Raw genomic sequence first — 19466 nt, forward strand, 5'->3', positions numbered from 1 at the left:
GGAATTTAGAATGTTAGTCGGACAAACTATTTCAATATCAAACCCTTAGTGGCTAAAGCATTGCCACTCCCATATATGTATAGTTCCCTTAGGAGTACACAAGCATTAAGGTGAATTTTAAAAGTGTGGCGCGAGCATCCATTAGGGGGATGCATACACAAACCAGGCTTACATGCGCCAACCTATTTTCAAAATTGGGAAATGGACATGCATTTTGGGCCGGACATGATCTGGGCGGAGCCAAGAGATGTGTGGTATATTCTTTGCTATGGAGGAGGTGTAAGTCAGAAAAAAACAAACAGTTATTTTGGAGGAGTTTAAAGGGTCTGTGGTAACTGGGGGGGGGGGGGTGCAGGCTAGGTGTGGAGGACCTAGCTCATAACTGGGCAAACTGGTGGTTCAGCTGGTGAAACTGGCATGTGCCTCTTTTAAAATTCTGACTTGCGCGGTAGAAGCAGCATTAATGTGCCTAGGTGCGCACCCATTTAAAATTGAGCGCACATAGGTGTGAGACTACTATACTTTAAAACAAATGCACATGTCGCACAAGTTATAAAATCGCTACATGCATCAATGTGCGCCCGTGTGTCAGTATGAAAGTTACCGTCTTATTCTATTTTATAAGAAGGCGATAGCACTTTAAGATTATAGTTCTGGATAAGTTGTTCAAATCAGACATGTGCAAGGCCATTTTCAAAGCCATTTACATGTTTAAGTTGGCTATATGAAAACTGCCCTCACTCAATAAGGTTAAAAGTCTGCACTATAACCAACGTAGTAAATTACAGCAGATAAAGACCCAAATGAGCCATTCTATCTACCCAACAAGTTGTTTAGAGTAGTAACTGCCGCTCCTTGCAGGTTACTCCATGCCTTCTGTTAAGGGGAGTTACTTACGCTCTGTGCAGGTTACCCCATGTGTCTGTTAAGGATAGTAAATGCTACTCTGTGCAGGTTACACCCGTGCAGAAATGTTACACCTAAAGATTACCCTGGTTTTTTTTCATTTGCATCCTCTAACCACTATGGCTCCTCTGTGGCTAACAATCAGCCTCTGGCCAGCTTGCAAAGTTAGCCGGATAAACTTAATCCAGCTAACTTTGGCAAAATATTTAGTGGCACAGCCAGTACCATTGAATATACCCGACTATCTTAAAGTTAGATGGATAACTTTATACAGAATGGGCCTGATTTTAAAAAGCATTTACACGTGTAAAACTGGGTTTTACTTGAGTAAATGCACCTAGTGGACTTTTGAAAATTGCTATAACATAGGCCATTGAACTGTCCATAGGATTTGTTTGCGTAAGTGCACTTTACATGTGTAAATGGCTTTTAAAAATTGCTACGATAGTAGTTACATTTACCCATGTAAATCCTTTTGAAAATTCACCTGTTAATTTTAGGACTACTCTATGGCACAACCAGAGTTAGCCAGATACATTATTTGGCTAATTCTGAATGTAGAGGTGTGAGCTAAATAACATTCTGGCTAATTTAATACCACCCTGAAACACCCCCACATTATTTGGCTAACGTTTAGCTGGATAAGTGGAGGAAATATTACACAGTCACCATTTACCTGGCTAACTCACAAGTTATCCTGCCAAATGCCATTGAATATGGGCCCCAAAATGTTTATTCCATGCCCTTTTGAATTCCATTATAGTTCTTCTTCTCCTCACCACCTCTTCGGAGAGGACATTCCATGCATCCACTACCCTTTCTGTGAGGAAATATTTCCTGGCATTGTTCCTGAGTCTCCCCCCTTGAAGTTTCATATCATGACCTCTAGTTCTACAGCTTATTTTCCATTGGAAAACTTTTGATTCGTGAGCATCAATTCTACTTTTCAGGTATTTAAAAATCTGTAACGCTCGCATTTTTAGTTACATTTAAGGGATTCATTCCCAGGGGCATGTTTTAGGAAGAATCGTAAAATAATGCATGAAGTTGTGTTTTCCAAGGCTACATACATGTTTGAGTTTTCTCACAAAGTCTAACTGCACTAAAAGCAGGTGCAAAAGTTGGTGGGTACTTTGTACAGCAGCAGGTAAGACATGGCCATGAACTTTGTCCCAAAGCAGGCAATCTGAAGACTGCCCTCCATGAGAATGTCCCAAGCTACTCCCAGATCCTGGAATAGACTGGGGCCAAACTGGGAAAGAATTTCAGGGTAAATTAGGACATTTGCCAGGGTTCTTCCCCCGTAGTTTACACTAGTTCTAGAGGGGTCCTGTGGTCCGTGGCTCCTGGGAAAAGGACTGTCATTGCAATTATTTGACTAATGAGTACAGTGTTTCCCCAGTCCGTGTGCCATGGCACACGGCTGTGCCTTCAGCCCTGATCAGGTGTGCCACAGAAAAGCCACCACTGCCTGCTGCTCAGATCCAGGACAGCACCTGGACTCTGCTCTCAGCACTTCACAGCAGCCAGAGACAGCAGTGGCTCTTAAATGAGCAGGAGCTCCTTTCTGAGACAATGGGTAATCATGCAATGCCTCTCCTTCCTAGCTACAGCATGAGCCCTGGGAAGTGGTAATTATGGGCAGCATGGAGGGCGCGGATAGCTGGCACCCGTATTGTGCAGCACACACAATACAAACAGTACTTCCTCATCAAGTGGGGGGAAACCCTGGGTAGGTGTGGATGAATGCTCATGGCACTGCAGCTCCAACAGGGGCTGGTTCTGATTTAGCTGAAAGTCCAAAGGAGCAGGAGAAAATAATTTACAAACTTAGATATTACTCTGCCTAAAATTATTTTACATTCTTTTTTTAATTTTCTGTTTATACTCTGCTCTATACCCTCTAAACTAAATCTGTTTAAGGTTCTCAATCATGGGAGTTGATCATCCCTGTTTTAGTGCTGTTAGCGATCAACCAATGGGGTGCCCAGGTTCTGAAAATTAACTTTCAAAACGACAGCTCATGCCAACCTCTGATTCTACAAGCAGTTTGCTTTCCTCTGGCTAAAGTTTTATCTGCTGGACCCAAAATCAAAAACAGAGGAGGATTTAGAAATCCCAGGGCCATGCACATGAATTCAGAATTGCTTACCTTTAGCCTTATTAGTTTCCTTATCTTCTAAGACAACGCGTTGTCCATCTAGATTAGAAATGGGAACACCAAGATCTAGCGGTTCTTGCTCTCCATTCTAAAGCAAGATCATAAATAGGTGTTTTTGTTTTTTTCAGTAACATTTCAGAAAAAAAAATGCCTCGATTGTTTTAAAAAGACTTTTGTCTGTAGGGGGTTAACCAGTAATCCGTGGAAGAATCCCAATGGACTACATAATTCAGGTTCCTAATTATCATTAGAAGCTCATGAAAGGATCAGAAATTATTTCAATCTAGAAGTTTCATACAAAGACAATAATTAGGTAAACACAGTACACAAACAGCATGTGAGATCAGCTTTTATGTTGGAAATTCAAACTTAAATAAAATACATGGCCAACCCTCCCCCTCAGGGATTAGTATTATTTTCTTTCCACATCATGTCACAAAAACTGAAATCCTTTCAGCAACAGATAATTTGCTTCTTTCTGTCTTAATGCGCCTCCTTCCTGAAAAATGGCCTTCTTTGCCTTTACAAGGAGGGATCACAGCAAGTTCATAGGTTTTATTAAAATGTCTTTTTTTCCAGTAACCGTATTAACCCCAGAGTCACACACATTTTGCAAACTTCTAGAATGGCTGTGACTCTTGAACGGTCAAGCCCTGTGGCATTCTTGGGCGATTTTCTCCACAGTGGTCCTCACTATGCTGCATGAACAACCGTTCTGCATGTCACAGGCTTTCCTGTGGCTCGTGAATAAGAGACGGATCCCATTTGGTGCCATCAGATGATGCCACCCAGGTGTCATGGGTAATTCAGTCCTGCTTTTCAACAGAGAACTTGGTCATGAGACTTTCCTTTCATAATATGACAAACCTTTATGAGGTTTTCGTGTACATCTATATTCTGATAAACTGTAGCTCAAAAGGGTGAACTTTCCAGTGTTCTGTTCTGATCTTTCTATGTTGGGTGGTATCTCTATTAAAATATCCTGTTAAATATTGTATATCACACGTTAATTATGTTTTCTGGGAGCCTTTCCAAGTATCAGAATGCTTACTGAAGCACAATACACGGCACCATAATAGTGGTATCTTACTTGCTGTTTCTTAATTGTCTTTTCTTACAAAGATGCTTGTTTGGGGGAGGGGGAGTTTCTGCAGAATTTCCTACATTTCTCATATTTTGTCTCATTTTATTTCACTTTCACGCTCGTCTTCTCTCCCATTCCATTTTTGTGGATCGCTATTTTTGATATGAGTTGATTTTTGTTGTATGCTATGCTATTACCAATATTAATAAACAGTGAATTTGTGGCACATATGGTTCAGGTGTGTAAGGCAAGTTTTAAATGGACTTTCATCTATGCAACATGTATATTCGATCATATTTAACCATGCTCTCAATACTTTATGCCACTGTCCATACGATTATTCAACATAGAAAGCATGAAAAAAATAAAACAAAAACAGACACCGATGGTTATATGGACACTGATATGAACCTCCTCCTTTGCATCCCTGCAGGTAAGTGTTGGGTGTGATTATGCTTTTAATTTGCAATAATAAAACACTTTAAAAAATGTTAAAAGTAATGTTTTAAGTCTTATGGGCCACAACTAGAAAAGTGAGCTGCATATTGCTGAGAGCGTAGTTAAGTATGTTCTAGTATACAAGCCGCATATATGAAAGCCCACTTACACTACTTCTGCACACTTTTATATGCCACAATCTGTTTACTAATATGATCGGTGAGAGGTGGAAAGCCTGGGACTATTTTCTGAACAGTTCATGGCGTAGCCAATCGTATATATGTATTTGTAACCTACATATTACGTTTGAAACAATACAATGATTGACAAATGTTTTTATGATTTATTTACAACATTTTCTATATATCAGCAATCCTTTTTTTTTTTTTTAAATCCACTTTCTGTCTGCTTCCTAGTACTTTTTTCATTTTTAAAACAAAGAGTCGCTTTTTAGAAGCTAGATGCTTTAATACAGAAGGAAGTAAACTATACATGATTGTAGCCATTACACACAATAAGCAAATATGAACATTGTCGAGTGGCAGAAAAAGACATATAAATTATGTAACATATTTAGAGAATTTATTTGCCTGCAAATGCTGTTCATGGAAAACAGCACACACAGAGTCAACACTAAAGGATCAAGTGACTTGCATTGCATTTCACTTTGGAGGAGCCTCTTCCAACCTTCAGATTCCTAGTGGTGTAAATGACTGTTGGAATCAACTGCCTCTGTTCATCTTTACTGTCTCACATACCCCTCTGTTCCAGTAATGTATGTGCATTTGCACAGAATCACTGATACTTATGTTCACATCAGATCAAGAGACGAGCCAGTGGCTTAGTAGCACTGCTGTGCGCTGCCAGGCGGGAGACCTGGGTTCAAAACTGAGCCTGGCTTTTATTCCTCAAGCTGACAAAGCCAGAACCCACAGCCCCTACAACAACGATATCTATATTTTTATTTATTCAAAATAAATACATCAATAAATAAATATCTAGTGGCCAGACTCAGGATGCCATAATCTGTTGCTTCGGGCCCACAGCTGTTGTTTCAATAGATGGACCAAATGGAAGGGAAAAACCGTTTTAAAAACTGGCAAAAAAACCAGTGGATAGTTATGAATGTAGGCTCATAATACTAAAGCCCAGAAAAGGCTAGTTCTGACTAAACTGGAAGGTCATAAAAGGGAGGAAGAGGAAAATGCTAGACCAAAAGGAAAATAAAGGAGGCAATCAGAAAGTAAGTTACAAATTAATCCTGGAAACATTAATCTCACATAAGGAAGGAAGTTCAAATCTAGATTAATGAATGATGGAATACATTTATATGAAAAGAGATTTGAGGTCCATATTCAAAAAGGTTTGCTCAGCTTTCTTTAAGTTAGCTAGATAGCAAGTGTTCCTTACCTGTAACAGGTGTTCTCACAGGACAGCAGGATGTTAGTCCTCACATATGGGTGACATCACAAGATGGAGCCCAAACACGGAACACTTTTGTCAAAGTTTCTAGAACTTTGACTGGCCCCTACTGGGCATGCCCAGCATGGCACTAACCCTGCAGCCAGCAGGGGTCCCCCTTCAGTCTTATTTGATAGCTACAGGCAGTGCCGAAAAAATAAAACAACAGAACGGCACGAACCCAACACTGCGGGGCGGCGGGCGGGTTTTGTGAGGACTAACATCCTGCTGTCCTGTGAGAACACCTGTTACAGGTAAGCAACACTTGCTTTCTCACAGGACAAGCAGGATGGTAGTCCTCACATATGGGTGAGTACCGAGCTGAGGATGTCCGAACATGCACCAAATGTACCCAACGGCGTGCAACAGGCACAACAACTGGGGTGGAATTTGGTAGAGGGCATCCTGAACCCCACCGGGCAGGCGGAAGGGTGTTGGTACGTCACTTTGGAAATAGGTTACGCAGGACAGACTGGCCGAAGATGGAATCTTGTCTTCCGGCTTTGTCCAAGCAATAGTGGGCTGTAAAGGTATGGAGAGAACTCCAAGTGGCAGCCCTGCAAATGTCAGTAAGCGGCACCGATCATAGGTGTGCTACTGAAGTCGCCTTGGCCCTCACAGAGTGTGCTTTAACACGGTCTTGAAAAGGAATGCCTGCTTGCTGGTAGCAAAAGGATATGCAGTCCACCAACCAGGAGGAGAGAGTCTGCTTACCCACAGGTTGCCCTAATTTGTTGGGATGGAAAGAGACGAATAACTGAGTGCTCTTCCTGTGGGCAAGTGTACGGTCTAGATAGAAAGCTAGAGCCCGTTTACAGTCAAGGGGATGCAGAGCCTGTTCCTCTGGATTGGAATGGGGCCTGGGAAAGAAGGTAGGTAGTATGATGGATTGATTAATGTGAAACTCCGAAACTACCTTAGGTAAAAACTTAGGGTGAGTGCGGAGTACCGCCCGGTCCTGTAGGAGTTTAGTGTAAGGCAGATAGGTAACTCACTAACCCTGCGAGCTGAAGTGATAGCTAAAAGGAAAATCACTTTCCATGTGAGATATTTTAGGTCACAAGAGTGAAGAGGCTCGAATGGAGTTTTCATGAGCCGACCGAGAACCAGATTAAGGTCCCAAGAAGGGGCCGGAGGATGTAAAGGTGGCTTGATATGGAGCAAGCCCTTTAAAAATCGTGTTACGAGGGGTTGTACTGATATAGGGACATCCCCGACACCTTTATGGAAGGCGGCTGCCGTACTGACATGCATTCTGATGGAAGAGGTTTTTAGACCTGACTCTGACAAATGCCAGAGATAGTCCAAAAACCTTGGGATTGGACAGGAAAAGGGATCAAGGGACTGCGAAGTGCACCATGATGTGTACCTTTTCCATTTATAGGAATAAGACTTTCTTGTGGAAGGCTTCTGTGAAGCAATCAGGACACGAGAAACCGAATCTGAAAGGTTAAGTGGTTGAAGGATTAACCTTTCAACATCCATGCCGTCAGGGACAAGGCCTGAAGATTGGGATGGCATAGGCATCCATCGTTTTGAGTGATCAGATGCGGGTCCGTTCCCAAGGGAATGTGCCTTCGGATGGAGAGATCCTGGAGTATGGGAAACCACACTTGGTGTGGCCAGTGAGGTGCTATCAGGATCATGGTTCCCTTGTCCTGACATAGCTTCACGAGAGTCTTCAAAAGAAGAGGAAGTGGAGGGAATGCATAGAGCAGACCGGTTGCCCACGAGAGGGAGAATGCATCTCTGGGCTGAGAGCGCTCGCTCCGAATGAGGGAGCAGTAATTGTCCACTTTATGGTTTTGAGGGGACGCAAAGAGGTCTGTCTGGGGGTATCCCCATTGGCGAAAGATTGAGGTCGCTACCAAGGGGTTGAGAGACCACTCGTGTGGCTGGAAGACGCAACTCAGTTTGTCTGTCAAGACATTGTCCACTCCCAGCAAGTAGGTGGCCCTGAGGTACATCGAGTGGGAGAGTGCTTCCGCCCAAATCTGCACAGCTTCCTGACACAGAAGGAAGGAGCCTGTGCCTCCCTGCTTGTTGATGTACCACATGGCCACTTGGTTGTCCGTCTGAATCAAGAGTGGGACGGGTTCTATTGCTCTTAAATGGAGAAGAAGGAAACCTCCTGCTCCAGAAGGATAGAGTGGTCAGGTACTCTCCACGCCTGCAGAGGTGGTGAGTCCGGTGGAAGAGTAAGAAAGTTTAGGTGGTAACCCTGAGCAATGATCGCTAGCACCCATTGGTCAGTTGTGATTTATTGCCACATGTTGTGAAAGTGGCACAATCGACCTCCCACTGGTATGCTTGGCAGAGGAATAAGACTGCTGCTCTCCAATTGAAAGTCAAAAACCGGAAGCAGGCTCCGGCTGGGGAGCTGCTTGTGACATTTGCTTTCGGGCCTGGCGAGGCTGAGGCTTTTGATAAGGTCTCGTAGTTTGAGACCTTGCTGGTGGAGGATAGTACTTCCTTGGACAGAAGAAAGACTTCTTAGAGTCCTTCCTGAAGGGCTGTCTTAAGGGGAAGTTGGAAGGTATCGATGAGAGCTGTTTAAGGGTCTCATGATGGTCCTTTAATTCAGCCACTATTTGCTGGATCTGCTCACTGAACAGATTGTCTCCTACACATGGTAGGTCAGATAGCCTGTCTTGTACTTCTGGGCGAAGGTCAGAAGATTTGAGCCAGGCCCATTGTCTTGCAGAAATAGCAGCTGCAGACACTCTAGTAGAGGTGTCAAAGATATCATACGCTGTTCTTATCTCATGCTTTCCTGCCTCAAACCCCTTGTTGACAAGGATTTGAAGCTGGTCTTGGAATTGTTCAGGGAGGGTTTCAGAGAAGTCCTGTATCTGTTTGAAGATGACCCTATTGTATTGGGTCATATACAGCTGGTAAGCAGCAATTCTGGAAATGAGCATGGCCCCTTGGAACACTCGTCGACCAATATTGTCTAGGAACTTGTGTTCCTTAACAGGCGGGGTAGATGAGTGAGGCTTTGTCCTTTTTGCTTTCTTTTGAGCCGATTCTACCACAACTGAGTGGTGGTCGAGCTGAGATTTTTGAAAGCCGGGGGCTGACTGCACCAAATAGGTAGTGTCAGCTTTTCTATGGACTGGGGCAATGGATCCAGGGTTTTTCCCAGTTCTTTTTGAGGAGGTCAAGAAGAACTTGATGAATGGGAATGGAAGTGATCACTTTAGGGGCATCCAGGAACTGGAGCAACTCCATCATCTGGTGCCTATCATCCTGCTCCGTCTGAAGCTGAAAAGGGACCAACTCAGACATTTCCTTCACAAAATTAATGAAAGAAAGGTCCTCTGGAGGAGAACGCTTTCTACTTTCAGTAGGAGAGGGAGGTGAAGGTAAGTCATCGGTGTCTGTGGAAGTATCATCACCCCAGGTGTCAAAAGGATCAGCAGACTGACCTGTAGGACGAGAAGGGGGTTGGATACCCGAAGGCCCCGGCTGAGGCTCCAAGAAAATCGAAGGAATCGCCGGGGGCAACACGGACAGCCTGGAGGGCATCGGTGCCGGTATTGAAGGCATCGATGGTGCCGATGTGCGTATCGCCCCCGATGAATGAATCGGTGGCGAGGGACGAATTGGCATCGATGGCTGAGGCAGTACTCCCGAAGGAGGAATGCGGAACTGTGTTTCTGCTCCCGATGAAGCTGTCAACAGGGAGTGCACCGGAGCCATCGGTGCACTCCCTGTTGACAGGGAGCCATCGGAGCCAGGAATCACCGGTGGAAGGACGGTCATGAGTGCCTCCATCCGGGATAGCAGCAGTGCCAGCGCTGCTGTCATCGGGTTGGTGACCGGTTCCACTCTCGGTGTCGGTGCCGGAGGAACCTGGAGCCGTTGCATCGCCTTGTCGATGGCCTCCTGGACCAGCCGATCCAGTTCTTCCCGGAGACCTGGAGCAAGCAGCCCCGGCTCCGTAACAGAAGAGGGAGGCGGAGGCACAGTCGGAGGGACCACCTTTACAGGCAGAATCGCGACTCCCAAACCCAGATCGGGTGAGGGTGGCCTCGATGTCCCAGTCGCAGGAATGGTCGGTGCCATTCCTGGATGGGGCTTCTTCGATGGTGGCTTGGACGGTGCCGAGGTCGATGATTTCGCTGCCTCGACGGTCCGAGACTTACGATGCCGATGGCGATGTTTCTCCCTACGATCCCCTTGATCTTGAGCGGGAGAAACGGGAGTCGATGGCCGTGAAGACGTCGATGGCGGACGGTCACCGGACGGTGGTCGATGCTGGTGCGACTTCGACGGTACCGGTTCGATGACGTCGATGTGATGGACGGCGTCGGGGTGTGAGCACGGAAGAGGAGTCCCATCTTCTCCATTCTGGCTTTGCGACCTTTTGGTGTCATGAGGGCACATTTGGTGCAAGTCAGGACATCATGCTCACGGCCTAAACACATTACACAGACCCCATGAGGGTCTGTGATAGACATGGTACGAGTACAGTCTGGGCACCGACGAAACCCCGACGCCATGGCCATCGAAAAAAATCGAGCCGCGGTACGGTCGACGGCCAGTAGGCCGCGAGGGCCAAACTTGACGGTAATCGACGAAAGACGGTCAAAAAAAACTTACCGGAGTACCGCGGCCTGAGAAAAGTTAGAGGATGGACCCCTGTGGGGCAATTTAAGTTTAATTAACTCCATGAGGAAAATTCCTGTCAGGCATCTCTTCAGAGCTCCTAAACCGCGAGGCTACAGCTGCGCAAATAAAAGAAGACTGATGGGGGACCCCTGCTGGCTGCCGGGTTAGTGCCATGATAGGCATGCCCAGTAGGGGCCAGTCAAAGTTCTGGAAACTTTGACAGAAGTTTTCCGTGATTGGGCTCCATCCTGTGATGTCACCCATATGTGAGGACTACCATCCTGCTTGTCCTGTGAGAAAAACCCCTATAGTTAAAATTCCTGCCCCTCTCATTAGCGAAACCCAGATAAAATTTAGTCAGACAAGAAGGCAGAGGCAATCCAGAGGTGTGAATAAAATGTATTTGGCTAGCACAGATATTCACTAGCTGGATAAACTTAGCCAGGTAAGTCTGATTGGGGAAACTGCTGTCCTAAATATAGCCAGCTAACTTTATCCAGGTAAAGTTATCCAAATATATTCAGCAGCAGACTTGGCCAACTAACAGAGTCAGTCATCAAACTGCGTTATGGCATTAACACACGCGATAATGTGTCAACGCATGCATTGACGTCATAACGCATGCGATAATCGTATTATCGCACGGCGCAAATGCAAATTTTTGGAAGGGGCGAGATTAATGAAAATGAGGGGCAATATCGCATCATATGATAGCATATCGCATGCTATTTCACGGTTTTAATGCTGGAAATAACTACACCTTTTTTCCTGGCATTAAAGCTGTGTGATATGCCAGAAATGGCCATAACACAATTTGTGATACATTTTGCAAACTGCATTTTGGCCATTTCTGGGCTTGGGAGAGAGAGGGAGAGAAAGAGGGGGGGGGGGGGGGGGGGGGAGAGAAAGAGAGCGCCTCTGGGGAGGCATTCACAGTATTCAACTATTTTTATGACTATAGAAGGGCAGCTAATAGCTCACGGTAAGGTATTGGTATAGGGGCCAGTTTTACATGCGGAGTGAGACGTACACCTTGGTGAAGATTTGAAGTCATTTGGATTGAGGAAAGTCTCACAAAGATGAGATTTCTATTATGTTATCTCGGCCTAGCTTGATGCTACCCTGTTATAGAGTCCATCAAGCTAGGGCAAGAGAACATAGTAGAAATCTTATTTTTGTGAGACTTTCCTCACTCCAAATGTCGTCAAATCTTCACTGAGGTGTACTATACAGTTCTTACCTCTCACTCTGCATGTAAAACTGGCCCCTAAACCCTAAAACCACCACCATCACCTCACCTTGAGCTATTAGCTGGCCCTCCTATAGAGATATAAATAGTTGACTACTATGAGAGTCTTATAGTCTCTCTCTCCTTCATGAGCTGCGAAATATAAGTATTGTGGAGTGCGAAAACTTTACCATATCCCGCAAACGATATGCAATATTATAGCATTTTGATTAATCTAGGGGTATAGTTTGCTGAATACCCAGGTAAAATTACCTGAGTAACTTTCCCACTCATTGATCCACTGAATATGGACCTCTTTGAAGCCCGGTTTATGCATGAACAGAAACAGAAACTACTTCACATTTAATTCTGGCATAATTCCCTAGTCTGATTAGAACAAGGTGTGAGGTTAATTTACTACACAAGAATTAAATGCTAAAGCAACTGATCCAGGAGTAGAAGAGCTTGTGTGTTAAAATAGTATTTTATTTTATTTATTTAGTTTCAGAGCAGAGCAGCCCATACAAGAGAGAACAGCAGCTCCCAAAAAAGAGGAGAGTGGTGACAGTTGTGACACTGGATAACAACTATTACTGTTAGTTTTTATTTTACATCACTTTGAGTGATTTCTAATCTGGAAAGTGATCCATAAATGATATTAAATAAATAAATAAATAAATAAATAAATAAATAAATAGCACATGTTCAGTAGACTGTGCATAAGAGTTGCCTGTCAGTGCATCAACTGAAGACAGAAAATTTTCAAAAGGATTTCTGCAGGTAAAGCGGTGTTTTAGAAAACCGTGCAACCAATACATGTGTAGAACTATGCGCCTACACACTGTATGTGCATGCTTTTGCATGCATATGGGAGAGGCATTCCAGGGGATGGAGTCTGGGGTTGGGACTTGCGTGCATACTGTGATTTAAAAAAGTATGCATATAAATTCTCTTGGAAAAACTTCACACACCAAACAGGTGCAATTGCGTGCACGTAGTTTTGCAGGAGTAATTTTCATAGCAGACTGCAATCCTGTGAAATAAACGTAAAGGGGACACAGGTTGGGCAAGATCACTAAAATTATGCACTTGGGGTAAAGAAATCCACACGGGAAAGATACTGATGTGCATCACCTGGGAGAGATACCTCAGGGTGCTCTTTTCTCAAGATGTCAAACTTAGAAACATGACAGCAGAAGAAGACCATATGGCCTATCTCATCTGCCAATATGAAGTTAGCCAAAAGAAGTTTAAAAGCCATTTTGAAAGAAAATTAAATTATATCAACAAAAAGAAAAATCCACTCGGCATATTGACTCAACTAGGGGTAAAGACCATCCACCAAGCTCTAGAATCAGGAAAGAAAACAAAACATTGATTTTAAAAAATGCACAGCTGTACAAAATTAAAAAAAAAAAGAAAGAAAGAAAACTAGCTGGAACTTGAGCAGAAAGAGAGAGAGAGTTTAACTGAAAGGCCTCTTTCTTGATTGGGCAGCAAAAGGAAAAGCAACAGACAATCCCAAAGGTTCACCTACACCACTAGATTGTATAGAAACATTTCAGAGGTTGGGAAAAGTTCCACCAAGGTAGTATGTGACAAAAGTCACATGACCAATTATGTGCATCTGTATTCAAACATCTCTTTAGAAAATACGAAGCTTGGCGGTCCTTGTGATTCAAAGATTGCATAAGGCTTTGTACAGACTAACTTTAGCTGACAGGTAATACTTCAAGTTTGAACTAGTTCTGTTTATAAGCAAAAGACACTTACGAGTCTTGCCACAAGTTCATTCAGATTTAATCCATATTTTGCTACCACAGGACGTAGAACTTCTGTTACCGGCTTGGTGGGTTTGGCCTTTAATCCTACAGATCTATTGATTGGTACAAGATCCAACCTGAAAATTGCATTAAATAACATGAGCATTTTTCAATATTTAAACAAACAAAATATGCATAAAATACAAATTTAAAAGCAACACTATGATTTGCACTATGTAGAGCTTGGACCCAGTTCCATCCTAGCAGGCTAAAACATAGCAAAGAACTTAATGGCCTTAAAAATCGAACTAGCCAACCTTATTGGCCAATTTAGCCTCTTCTTGCGCATCAAGCTGTAGTGATCTTCCAGGTTACGTTACTCGGATGAATATATTTTTTGTGCCCAAAAGCTTTCTTATGCCCCTTTGCAATTCCAGTTGAATGTGAACCTGCACCTGAGGCTATGGCACCTTAAGCTTTCATTTGCAACTAACCCTTTACTCCATTTCATCTAGCCCAGCCATCAAAGTGACATTCTACATCCAGAGGCCACAAAGGTATGCATACACCCAGAATCTGAAAAGCAACATAGCAAACGCTGGTAGAAAAAGGCCATCCGGACAATCCAGTCTGATAAGTTATCCTGTCCACATCCCAGCTGCCAGCCTCAGTGGGTGACCACCTACAAGATTTCTCCTTATCCAGGACAGTATTTTTTGTCTTCCAACTTCGTACTTCACAACCTTGGGTACATGAGCATACAAACTCCCCACACTAAGTTTACCAATACACTGATCTTTCCTATGCCTAACCACAAAGCTCTGTAATAATCTAATTAGCCAACAATACTAGCCTCCTAGAATCCCTACATAGCCTGCCAGGCACTCCTAGGGCTTGATAATCAGAAGAAAACAGCTAGGCAAGTCAGCCAGATAAAACTTATCCGACTAATTTACAAGGGACATTTAGCAGCACAGCTATACTGCTGAATATCCCTGTATTTGGCACTACTTAGCCGAATAAGTTACATCTGTCTAATTTAGACATGCTGTATGGAGGTTCTAATGTATTCGATTAACTTAACTGGATAAGTATGAATATCGCTACTTATCCACTAACGGCTGAATTTTCAAATGGGATACACGCATGGCCGGGCTGAGCACATTTTAAAAACAGCCCAGCCACGCGCGTATCTCTTGGTATGCGCGGAAGCACCAGGTTGTTAAAAAGGGGGTGGGCAGGGGGCGGGGCCTAGCCGGGATAGCGGCATTAGGCCCCGTACTGGGGAAGCGCACACACCGGCAGGTGCACGGAATTTTCTTCACCTATTCAGATGAAGTAAGTTCCAAAATAAAAAGAAAAAAGATAGGAAGAGGGGAAAAGGGAGGCAGAGTAGGTAGGGAGTTAGGGAACTGGGCAAAGGCCCAATTGTGTCGCCGTGCGATTCTTTTAAAATTCCCCCTTTACGCATGCGAGTCGCCACCTGTGTGTGCCAATATAAAATCGACTGCGCATGTGCATGTGGGTAGTGGATTTTATAACACGCGCATGTTATAAGATTGGCACATCTTTTAAAAGCCACTTTTAGGTTAGGTGGATAAGTAGCACTGCCCCAATTCATCCACTGCCCGCTCACTGAATATCCGGTTAACCTCTTAGCTGGGTAAGTGACTTATCCGGCTAAGTCACAGCCACTGAATGTAGCTATATATTCAGAGGCCACTACTTAGCCAGATAAGTCGCTAACTACCTGGATAAACAGCACTGACTAATCAGTCTCCTAGTTAATTATAGAACTTTCAGCCTGCCAGATGCTAGTTTGATTGTATTATCATGGTAGATACTACTACTAGTGAGACTCCCAGCTCCCTTGCATAGCCTGCCAGACAGCTCCACAAGATCCTGCGTTTCCAAATGGTCTTCTAGCTATTGGAGAAACATGCAGCCTACCAGGCAGACCCAGCTGCCTATGGATTCTACCATTGCATCCTGTCAGAAACCCGGCCATGTGATGCCTGTGTTACTGCTATATTTCATATTCATTTTTTTGCCAAATATTCTGGCAACCCCAACATCCATTGTTGGGGTATATTTAAGCTATAAATGCTTAAATACATGTTGCTAGGGCATGGTCATACCTTCCACTCTCTACACTTTTAATAACTAATGATCCTCTATGCTTACTAGTGAATGTGTGTAAAAATAGCATATATGCACGTATATACTATTTTCTAAATGTCGCATGTATGCGTATATTTTTGGTTTCAAGCGTACATTTTACTGGGGAAAAAAGAGGTGGTTTGAGGCTATTTTGGAGCGGGATTCAGAAGTATGTAAGGTAGTTGTTAATTTGTAAGATAGACATGTATATGTTACCAAACATGTTTGGATACTTTTACACCTATTAGACTTATGCAAGTGAAATCAGTTGTGTCTGTTGTCTACAGTTTTTGGGTGGGCGGTCTGGGAGAACTGGTAGGGGACAGGGGTTTCAGGATGGTCTAGATGAACTGGATATGGATTGGGTGAACTAGTGGAGATATCGGCAAACTGGTAATTTCAAGTATTCGTACATACTTTATAAAATACCTGTCTCCGTTTTCATTCTAAGTGTTTATTCACAGTGTCACAATTATTTGTGCATAAATAAATAAAATAAAATAAAGGTGCATAAGTTTATAAAATCAGTAGAAAAAGTATACATTTTCTTGCATTGGAAATATGTGCGTACTGAAATGTACATTTACACTTTTGGAGCAGAACTACACAGTATTTTATAAACTCTGCAATTTCTTCCACACAGTTTATAAAATACAACCATTAATCTACACACACCCACTTACACTTCATTGTAAATGCTGCTGTAGCATAATGATTGATGCTCCTTATCTCCCAGGAGCTATGAATACTGCCTCTGCAGCCATCCCAGCTCTTGTTTCCAAAGGAGTAAAAGCTGGACTTGAGAACTGAACTTGAGTATCCTACATGACAGCACTGTGGTGTTACTGATTCATCAGGCTGGCATCAGATAAATATTCTAAGCAACTCTCATCAAGTTGATGGTTACAAAATTATAGTATTTTAGAGTACAATTCATCAACTACATTGTATACCCGATGTAATGTAAGTGATGGGGGTCAAAACTTTTGTCTGCATTATAAGTGAGCCCACATTATATTAAGTTTATATTCAGTGTCACTTAGCTGGATAAGTCTGTACTTATATGGACTTACTGGCTAAGTGGTGCTGAATATCTTTCAAGTTTGAAAGATGTGAAATTGGGAGAAATTTCTGAACATGTTATAAGCGATCTTGCGTTGTATCAAGTCTACAGTGTATTATAATTTTGTACTCCTGATTTTGATCCATAGCTTTTAACAATAAAAAAAAATACTAGGAAGTTGATATTAAGCAGGCCAATGAGCAGAAAAGTTATCCATGCAACTTCATTTGGATATTTGGCAGAACAGCAAGTTCACTTATCGTAAATAGCATTTTCCATAGATAGCAGAATGAATTAGGCATTACATGTGGGTACTGTCATCTGGCAGCATTGAACAGACCTCTCTTAGCTAGTAGAGCTTTTGTTTTACTGAGCATATGCAGAAATTCCTGCTCAGGCATTGCTTTGTCAGCACCCTCAGTCACTTTGACAGCTAATTCTAGCTAGGTAGTCGACTTTCCAGGAGAGTGGGTGGGTATATAGCATAGCTAATTCATCCTGCTATCTATGAAAAACACCATTTATGGTAAGAAAACTTGCTTGTTCCATCGATAAACAGGTTGAATTAGTCATTACATGTGGGGAGTCCCAAGCTGAGGGCTGAAGCAATGTGTTTACTGAATAAGCAACCTGGACCCCACCATGGAGAACGGACAACTGGAAGAACAGACTATGCAAAACTGCTTGTCCTAATTTACTGTCACTCTTTGAGAGATTGTCTAGACAGTAATGGGATGTGAAGATATGTACTGAAACCATGTTGCAGCTTTCCAGAAGTCCTCAAGTGGTACACATCGCAGATGGGCCACTGATGAACCCATGGCTTTAACTTTGATGAGCCTTGATGTGGTCTGTAACTTGTAGGCCTTGCTAGTTGATAGTGTGTGATACAGTCTGCTAACCAATTAAATAAATCATGTTTAGTTACTGTGTCTGTTAGGATCATAAGAGACAAACAGTTGTGAGGTTCAATTTTTCTCTTGTAATAAAGCCAAGGCTCATTTACAATCTAAGGCATGAAGGGCTTTTTTACCGTCACACGTATGTGGCTTCGGGAAGAACATAGGTAGCATGTTGGATTGATTAATATGGAAAGCTGACGCAACCTTTGGTAGATACGAAGCACCACTCTATTTTGGAAGAAGTGCATATACGGAGGATAATGAAATAAAGCATAAAGTTTGCTGACTCTTCTGGCTGAGGTTACCTCTAAAAAAAATATAACCGACCATATTAGAAATTTGAGAGAATTAGTCTCCAAATATTTAAATGGCAGCTTCATCCATTGTGCCAGGACTTCATTCAGATCCCATGAAACAGGAAGTTTTACAACTGGTGGTTTAGTAAGCCATAAGCCTTTCATGAATTTGGATACTAATGGATGAGTGGAGATAGGCTTACGCTCGGTTTGAACACAGTAAGCCGCTATGGCACTGAGATGTACTCTTACAGAAGAGGTGGCAAGGCCTGAAGCAGAAAGCGAGAGCAAATAATTTAGTAACTCTTTAGGTCCATATGCAAATGGATCCAAACTGTTGTGTTGTGTTGTGTTGTATGGAGACCCTTTTCCATGTGAAACTATAAGCTCTTTTAGTTGATGGTTTTCTGGCAGACAGTAGTCTGTCATCTACCTCTTTGGGTAAGAAGGCAATTTCTTTATCGTTGCGCATTCAACATCCAAGCCGTCAAGTTTAGGGGGGGCAAAGTTTGGATGAAATAGGCACCCTTCTTCTAGAGTTAGTAAGTATGAATGAGTATCAGAGGATAACTACAGAGCTGTACCAGTTATGCGTACCAAACTTGCCTGGGCCACACAGGAGCTTATTAGAATCAGACAGGCCTGGTCTTTAGAGTATTTTTTGCACTATTCTGGCTATCAGTGGAATCGGTGGAAAAACATACATGAGACCTGCATTCTAGTCTAGCAGAAAAGCGGCAGCAGATGATCTGAGTTTGCTGGGAAGAATGGAGCAAGTCATGGAGCAAGTCATGGAGCAAGTCATGGAGCGAGTCAGTTTAAAGCATGCTTTCACATGCACAGGCATTCCTGGGGCAAAACTGCAATTTACATGAATACTAAGTATGCACATAAGCTAGCCCGTACAAGTTATGCTCTGCTTAGAGCAAGTGTAACTTTGTGTGAGGTAGTTTATGTGCACACATTCAGCCAATTAGCTGTGGATTTTCACAGTGAACTTATACATGCAAGTCTGCCTTGAAGATACTCTGTAAAGTATGCATGCACATTGCAGCCACAGACTTCAGCACTGTGCAGGCGGTTACAAAATTACCCCTTTAAGGGCATTTAATTCATCAGGAATTATACATAATGCCCAACTTGTCATTTTAACCCACTACCTAAAGGGAAATCATTAGCTGAAATGTCTGGTGGGGGAAAATATGAAGATAAGTTTTCAGTGGAAGTATGGCATGGACACTGCCATACTTCTATCTTACTGCAAATGCTAATAAAACCAGTCAAACCACTATTCCACCCTTTCTGCACCCTTCTATAGCCATGCACTGATTTAAGTGACATTGCATCAACTCATTTTACTTTACAGCTTTTTACAGTTACAAGAACATTA

General features: G+C 43.0%; 1 protein-coding gene across 6 annotated transcripts in view; it reads right to left on the bottom strand.

Moving 5' to 3' along the window:
* The window catches only part of RGS12 (regulator of G protein signaling 12), a 424812-nt gene that overhangs the window by 65652 nt on the left and 339694 nt on the right, over positions 1-19466 (bottom strand). For all 6 annotated transcript variants that reach the window (XM_029591961.1, XM_029591953.1, XM_029591978.1 and 3 more), the window contains 2 exons: positions 13666-13792; positions 3059-3155 (listed from right to left, as the gene is read on the bottom strand). In XM_029591961.1, coding sequence (XP_029447821.1) covers positions 3059-3155; positions 13666-13792 — 224 coding nt within the window. The remainder of the gene's footprint in view (positions 1-3058; positions 3156-13665; positions 13793-19466) is intronic.

This window comes from Rhinatrema bivittatum, chromosome 1 (assembly GCF_901001135.1).
Source record: "Rhinatrema bivittatum chromosome 1, aRhiBiv1.1, whole genome shotgun sequence".
NCBI lineage: Eukaryota > Metazoa > Chordata > Amphibia > Gymnophiona > Rhinatrematidae > Rhinatrema > Rhinatrema bivittatum.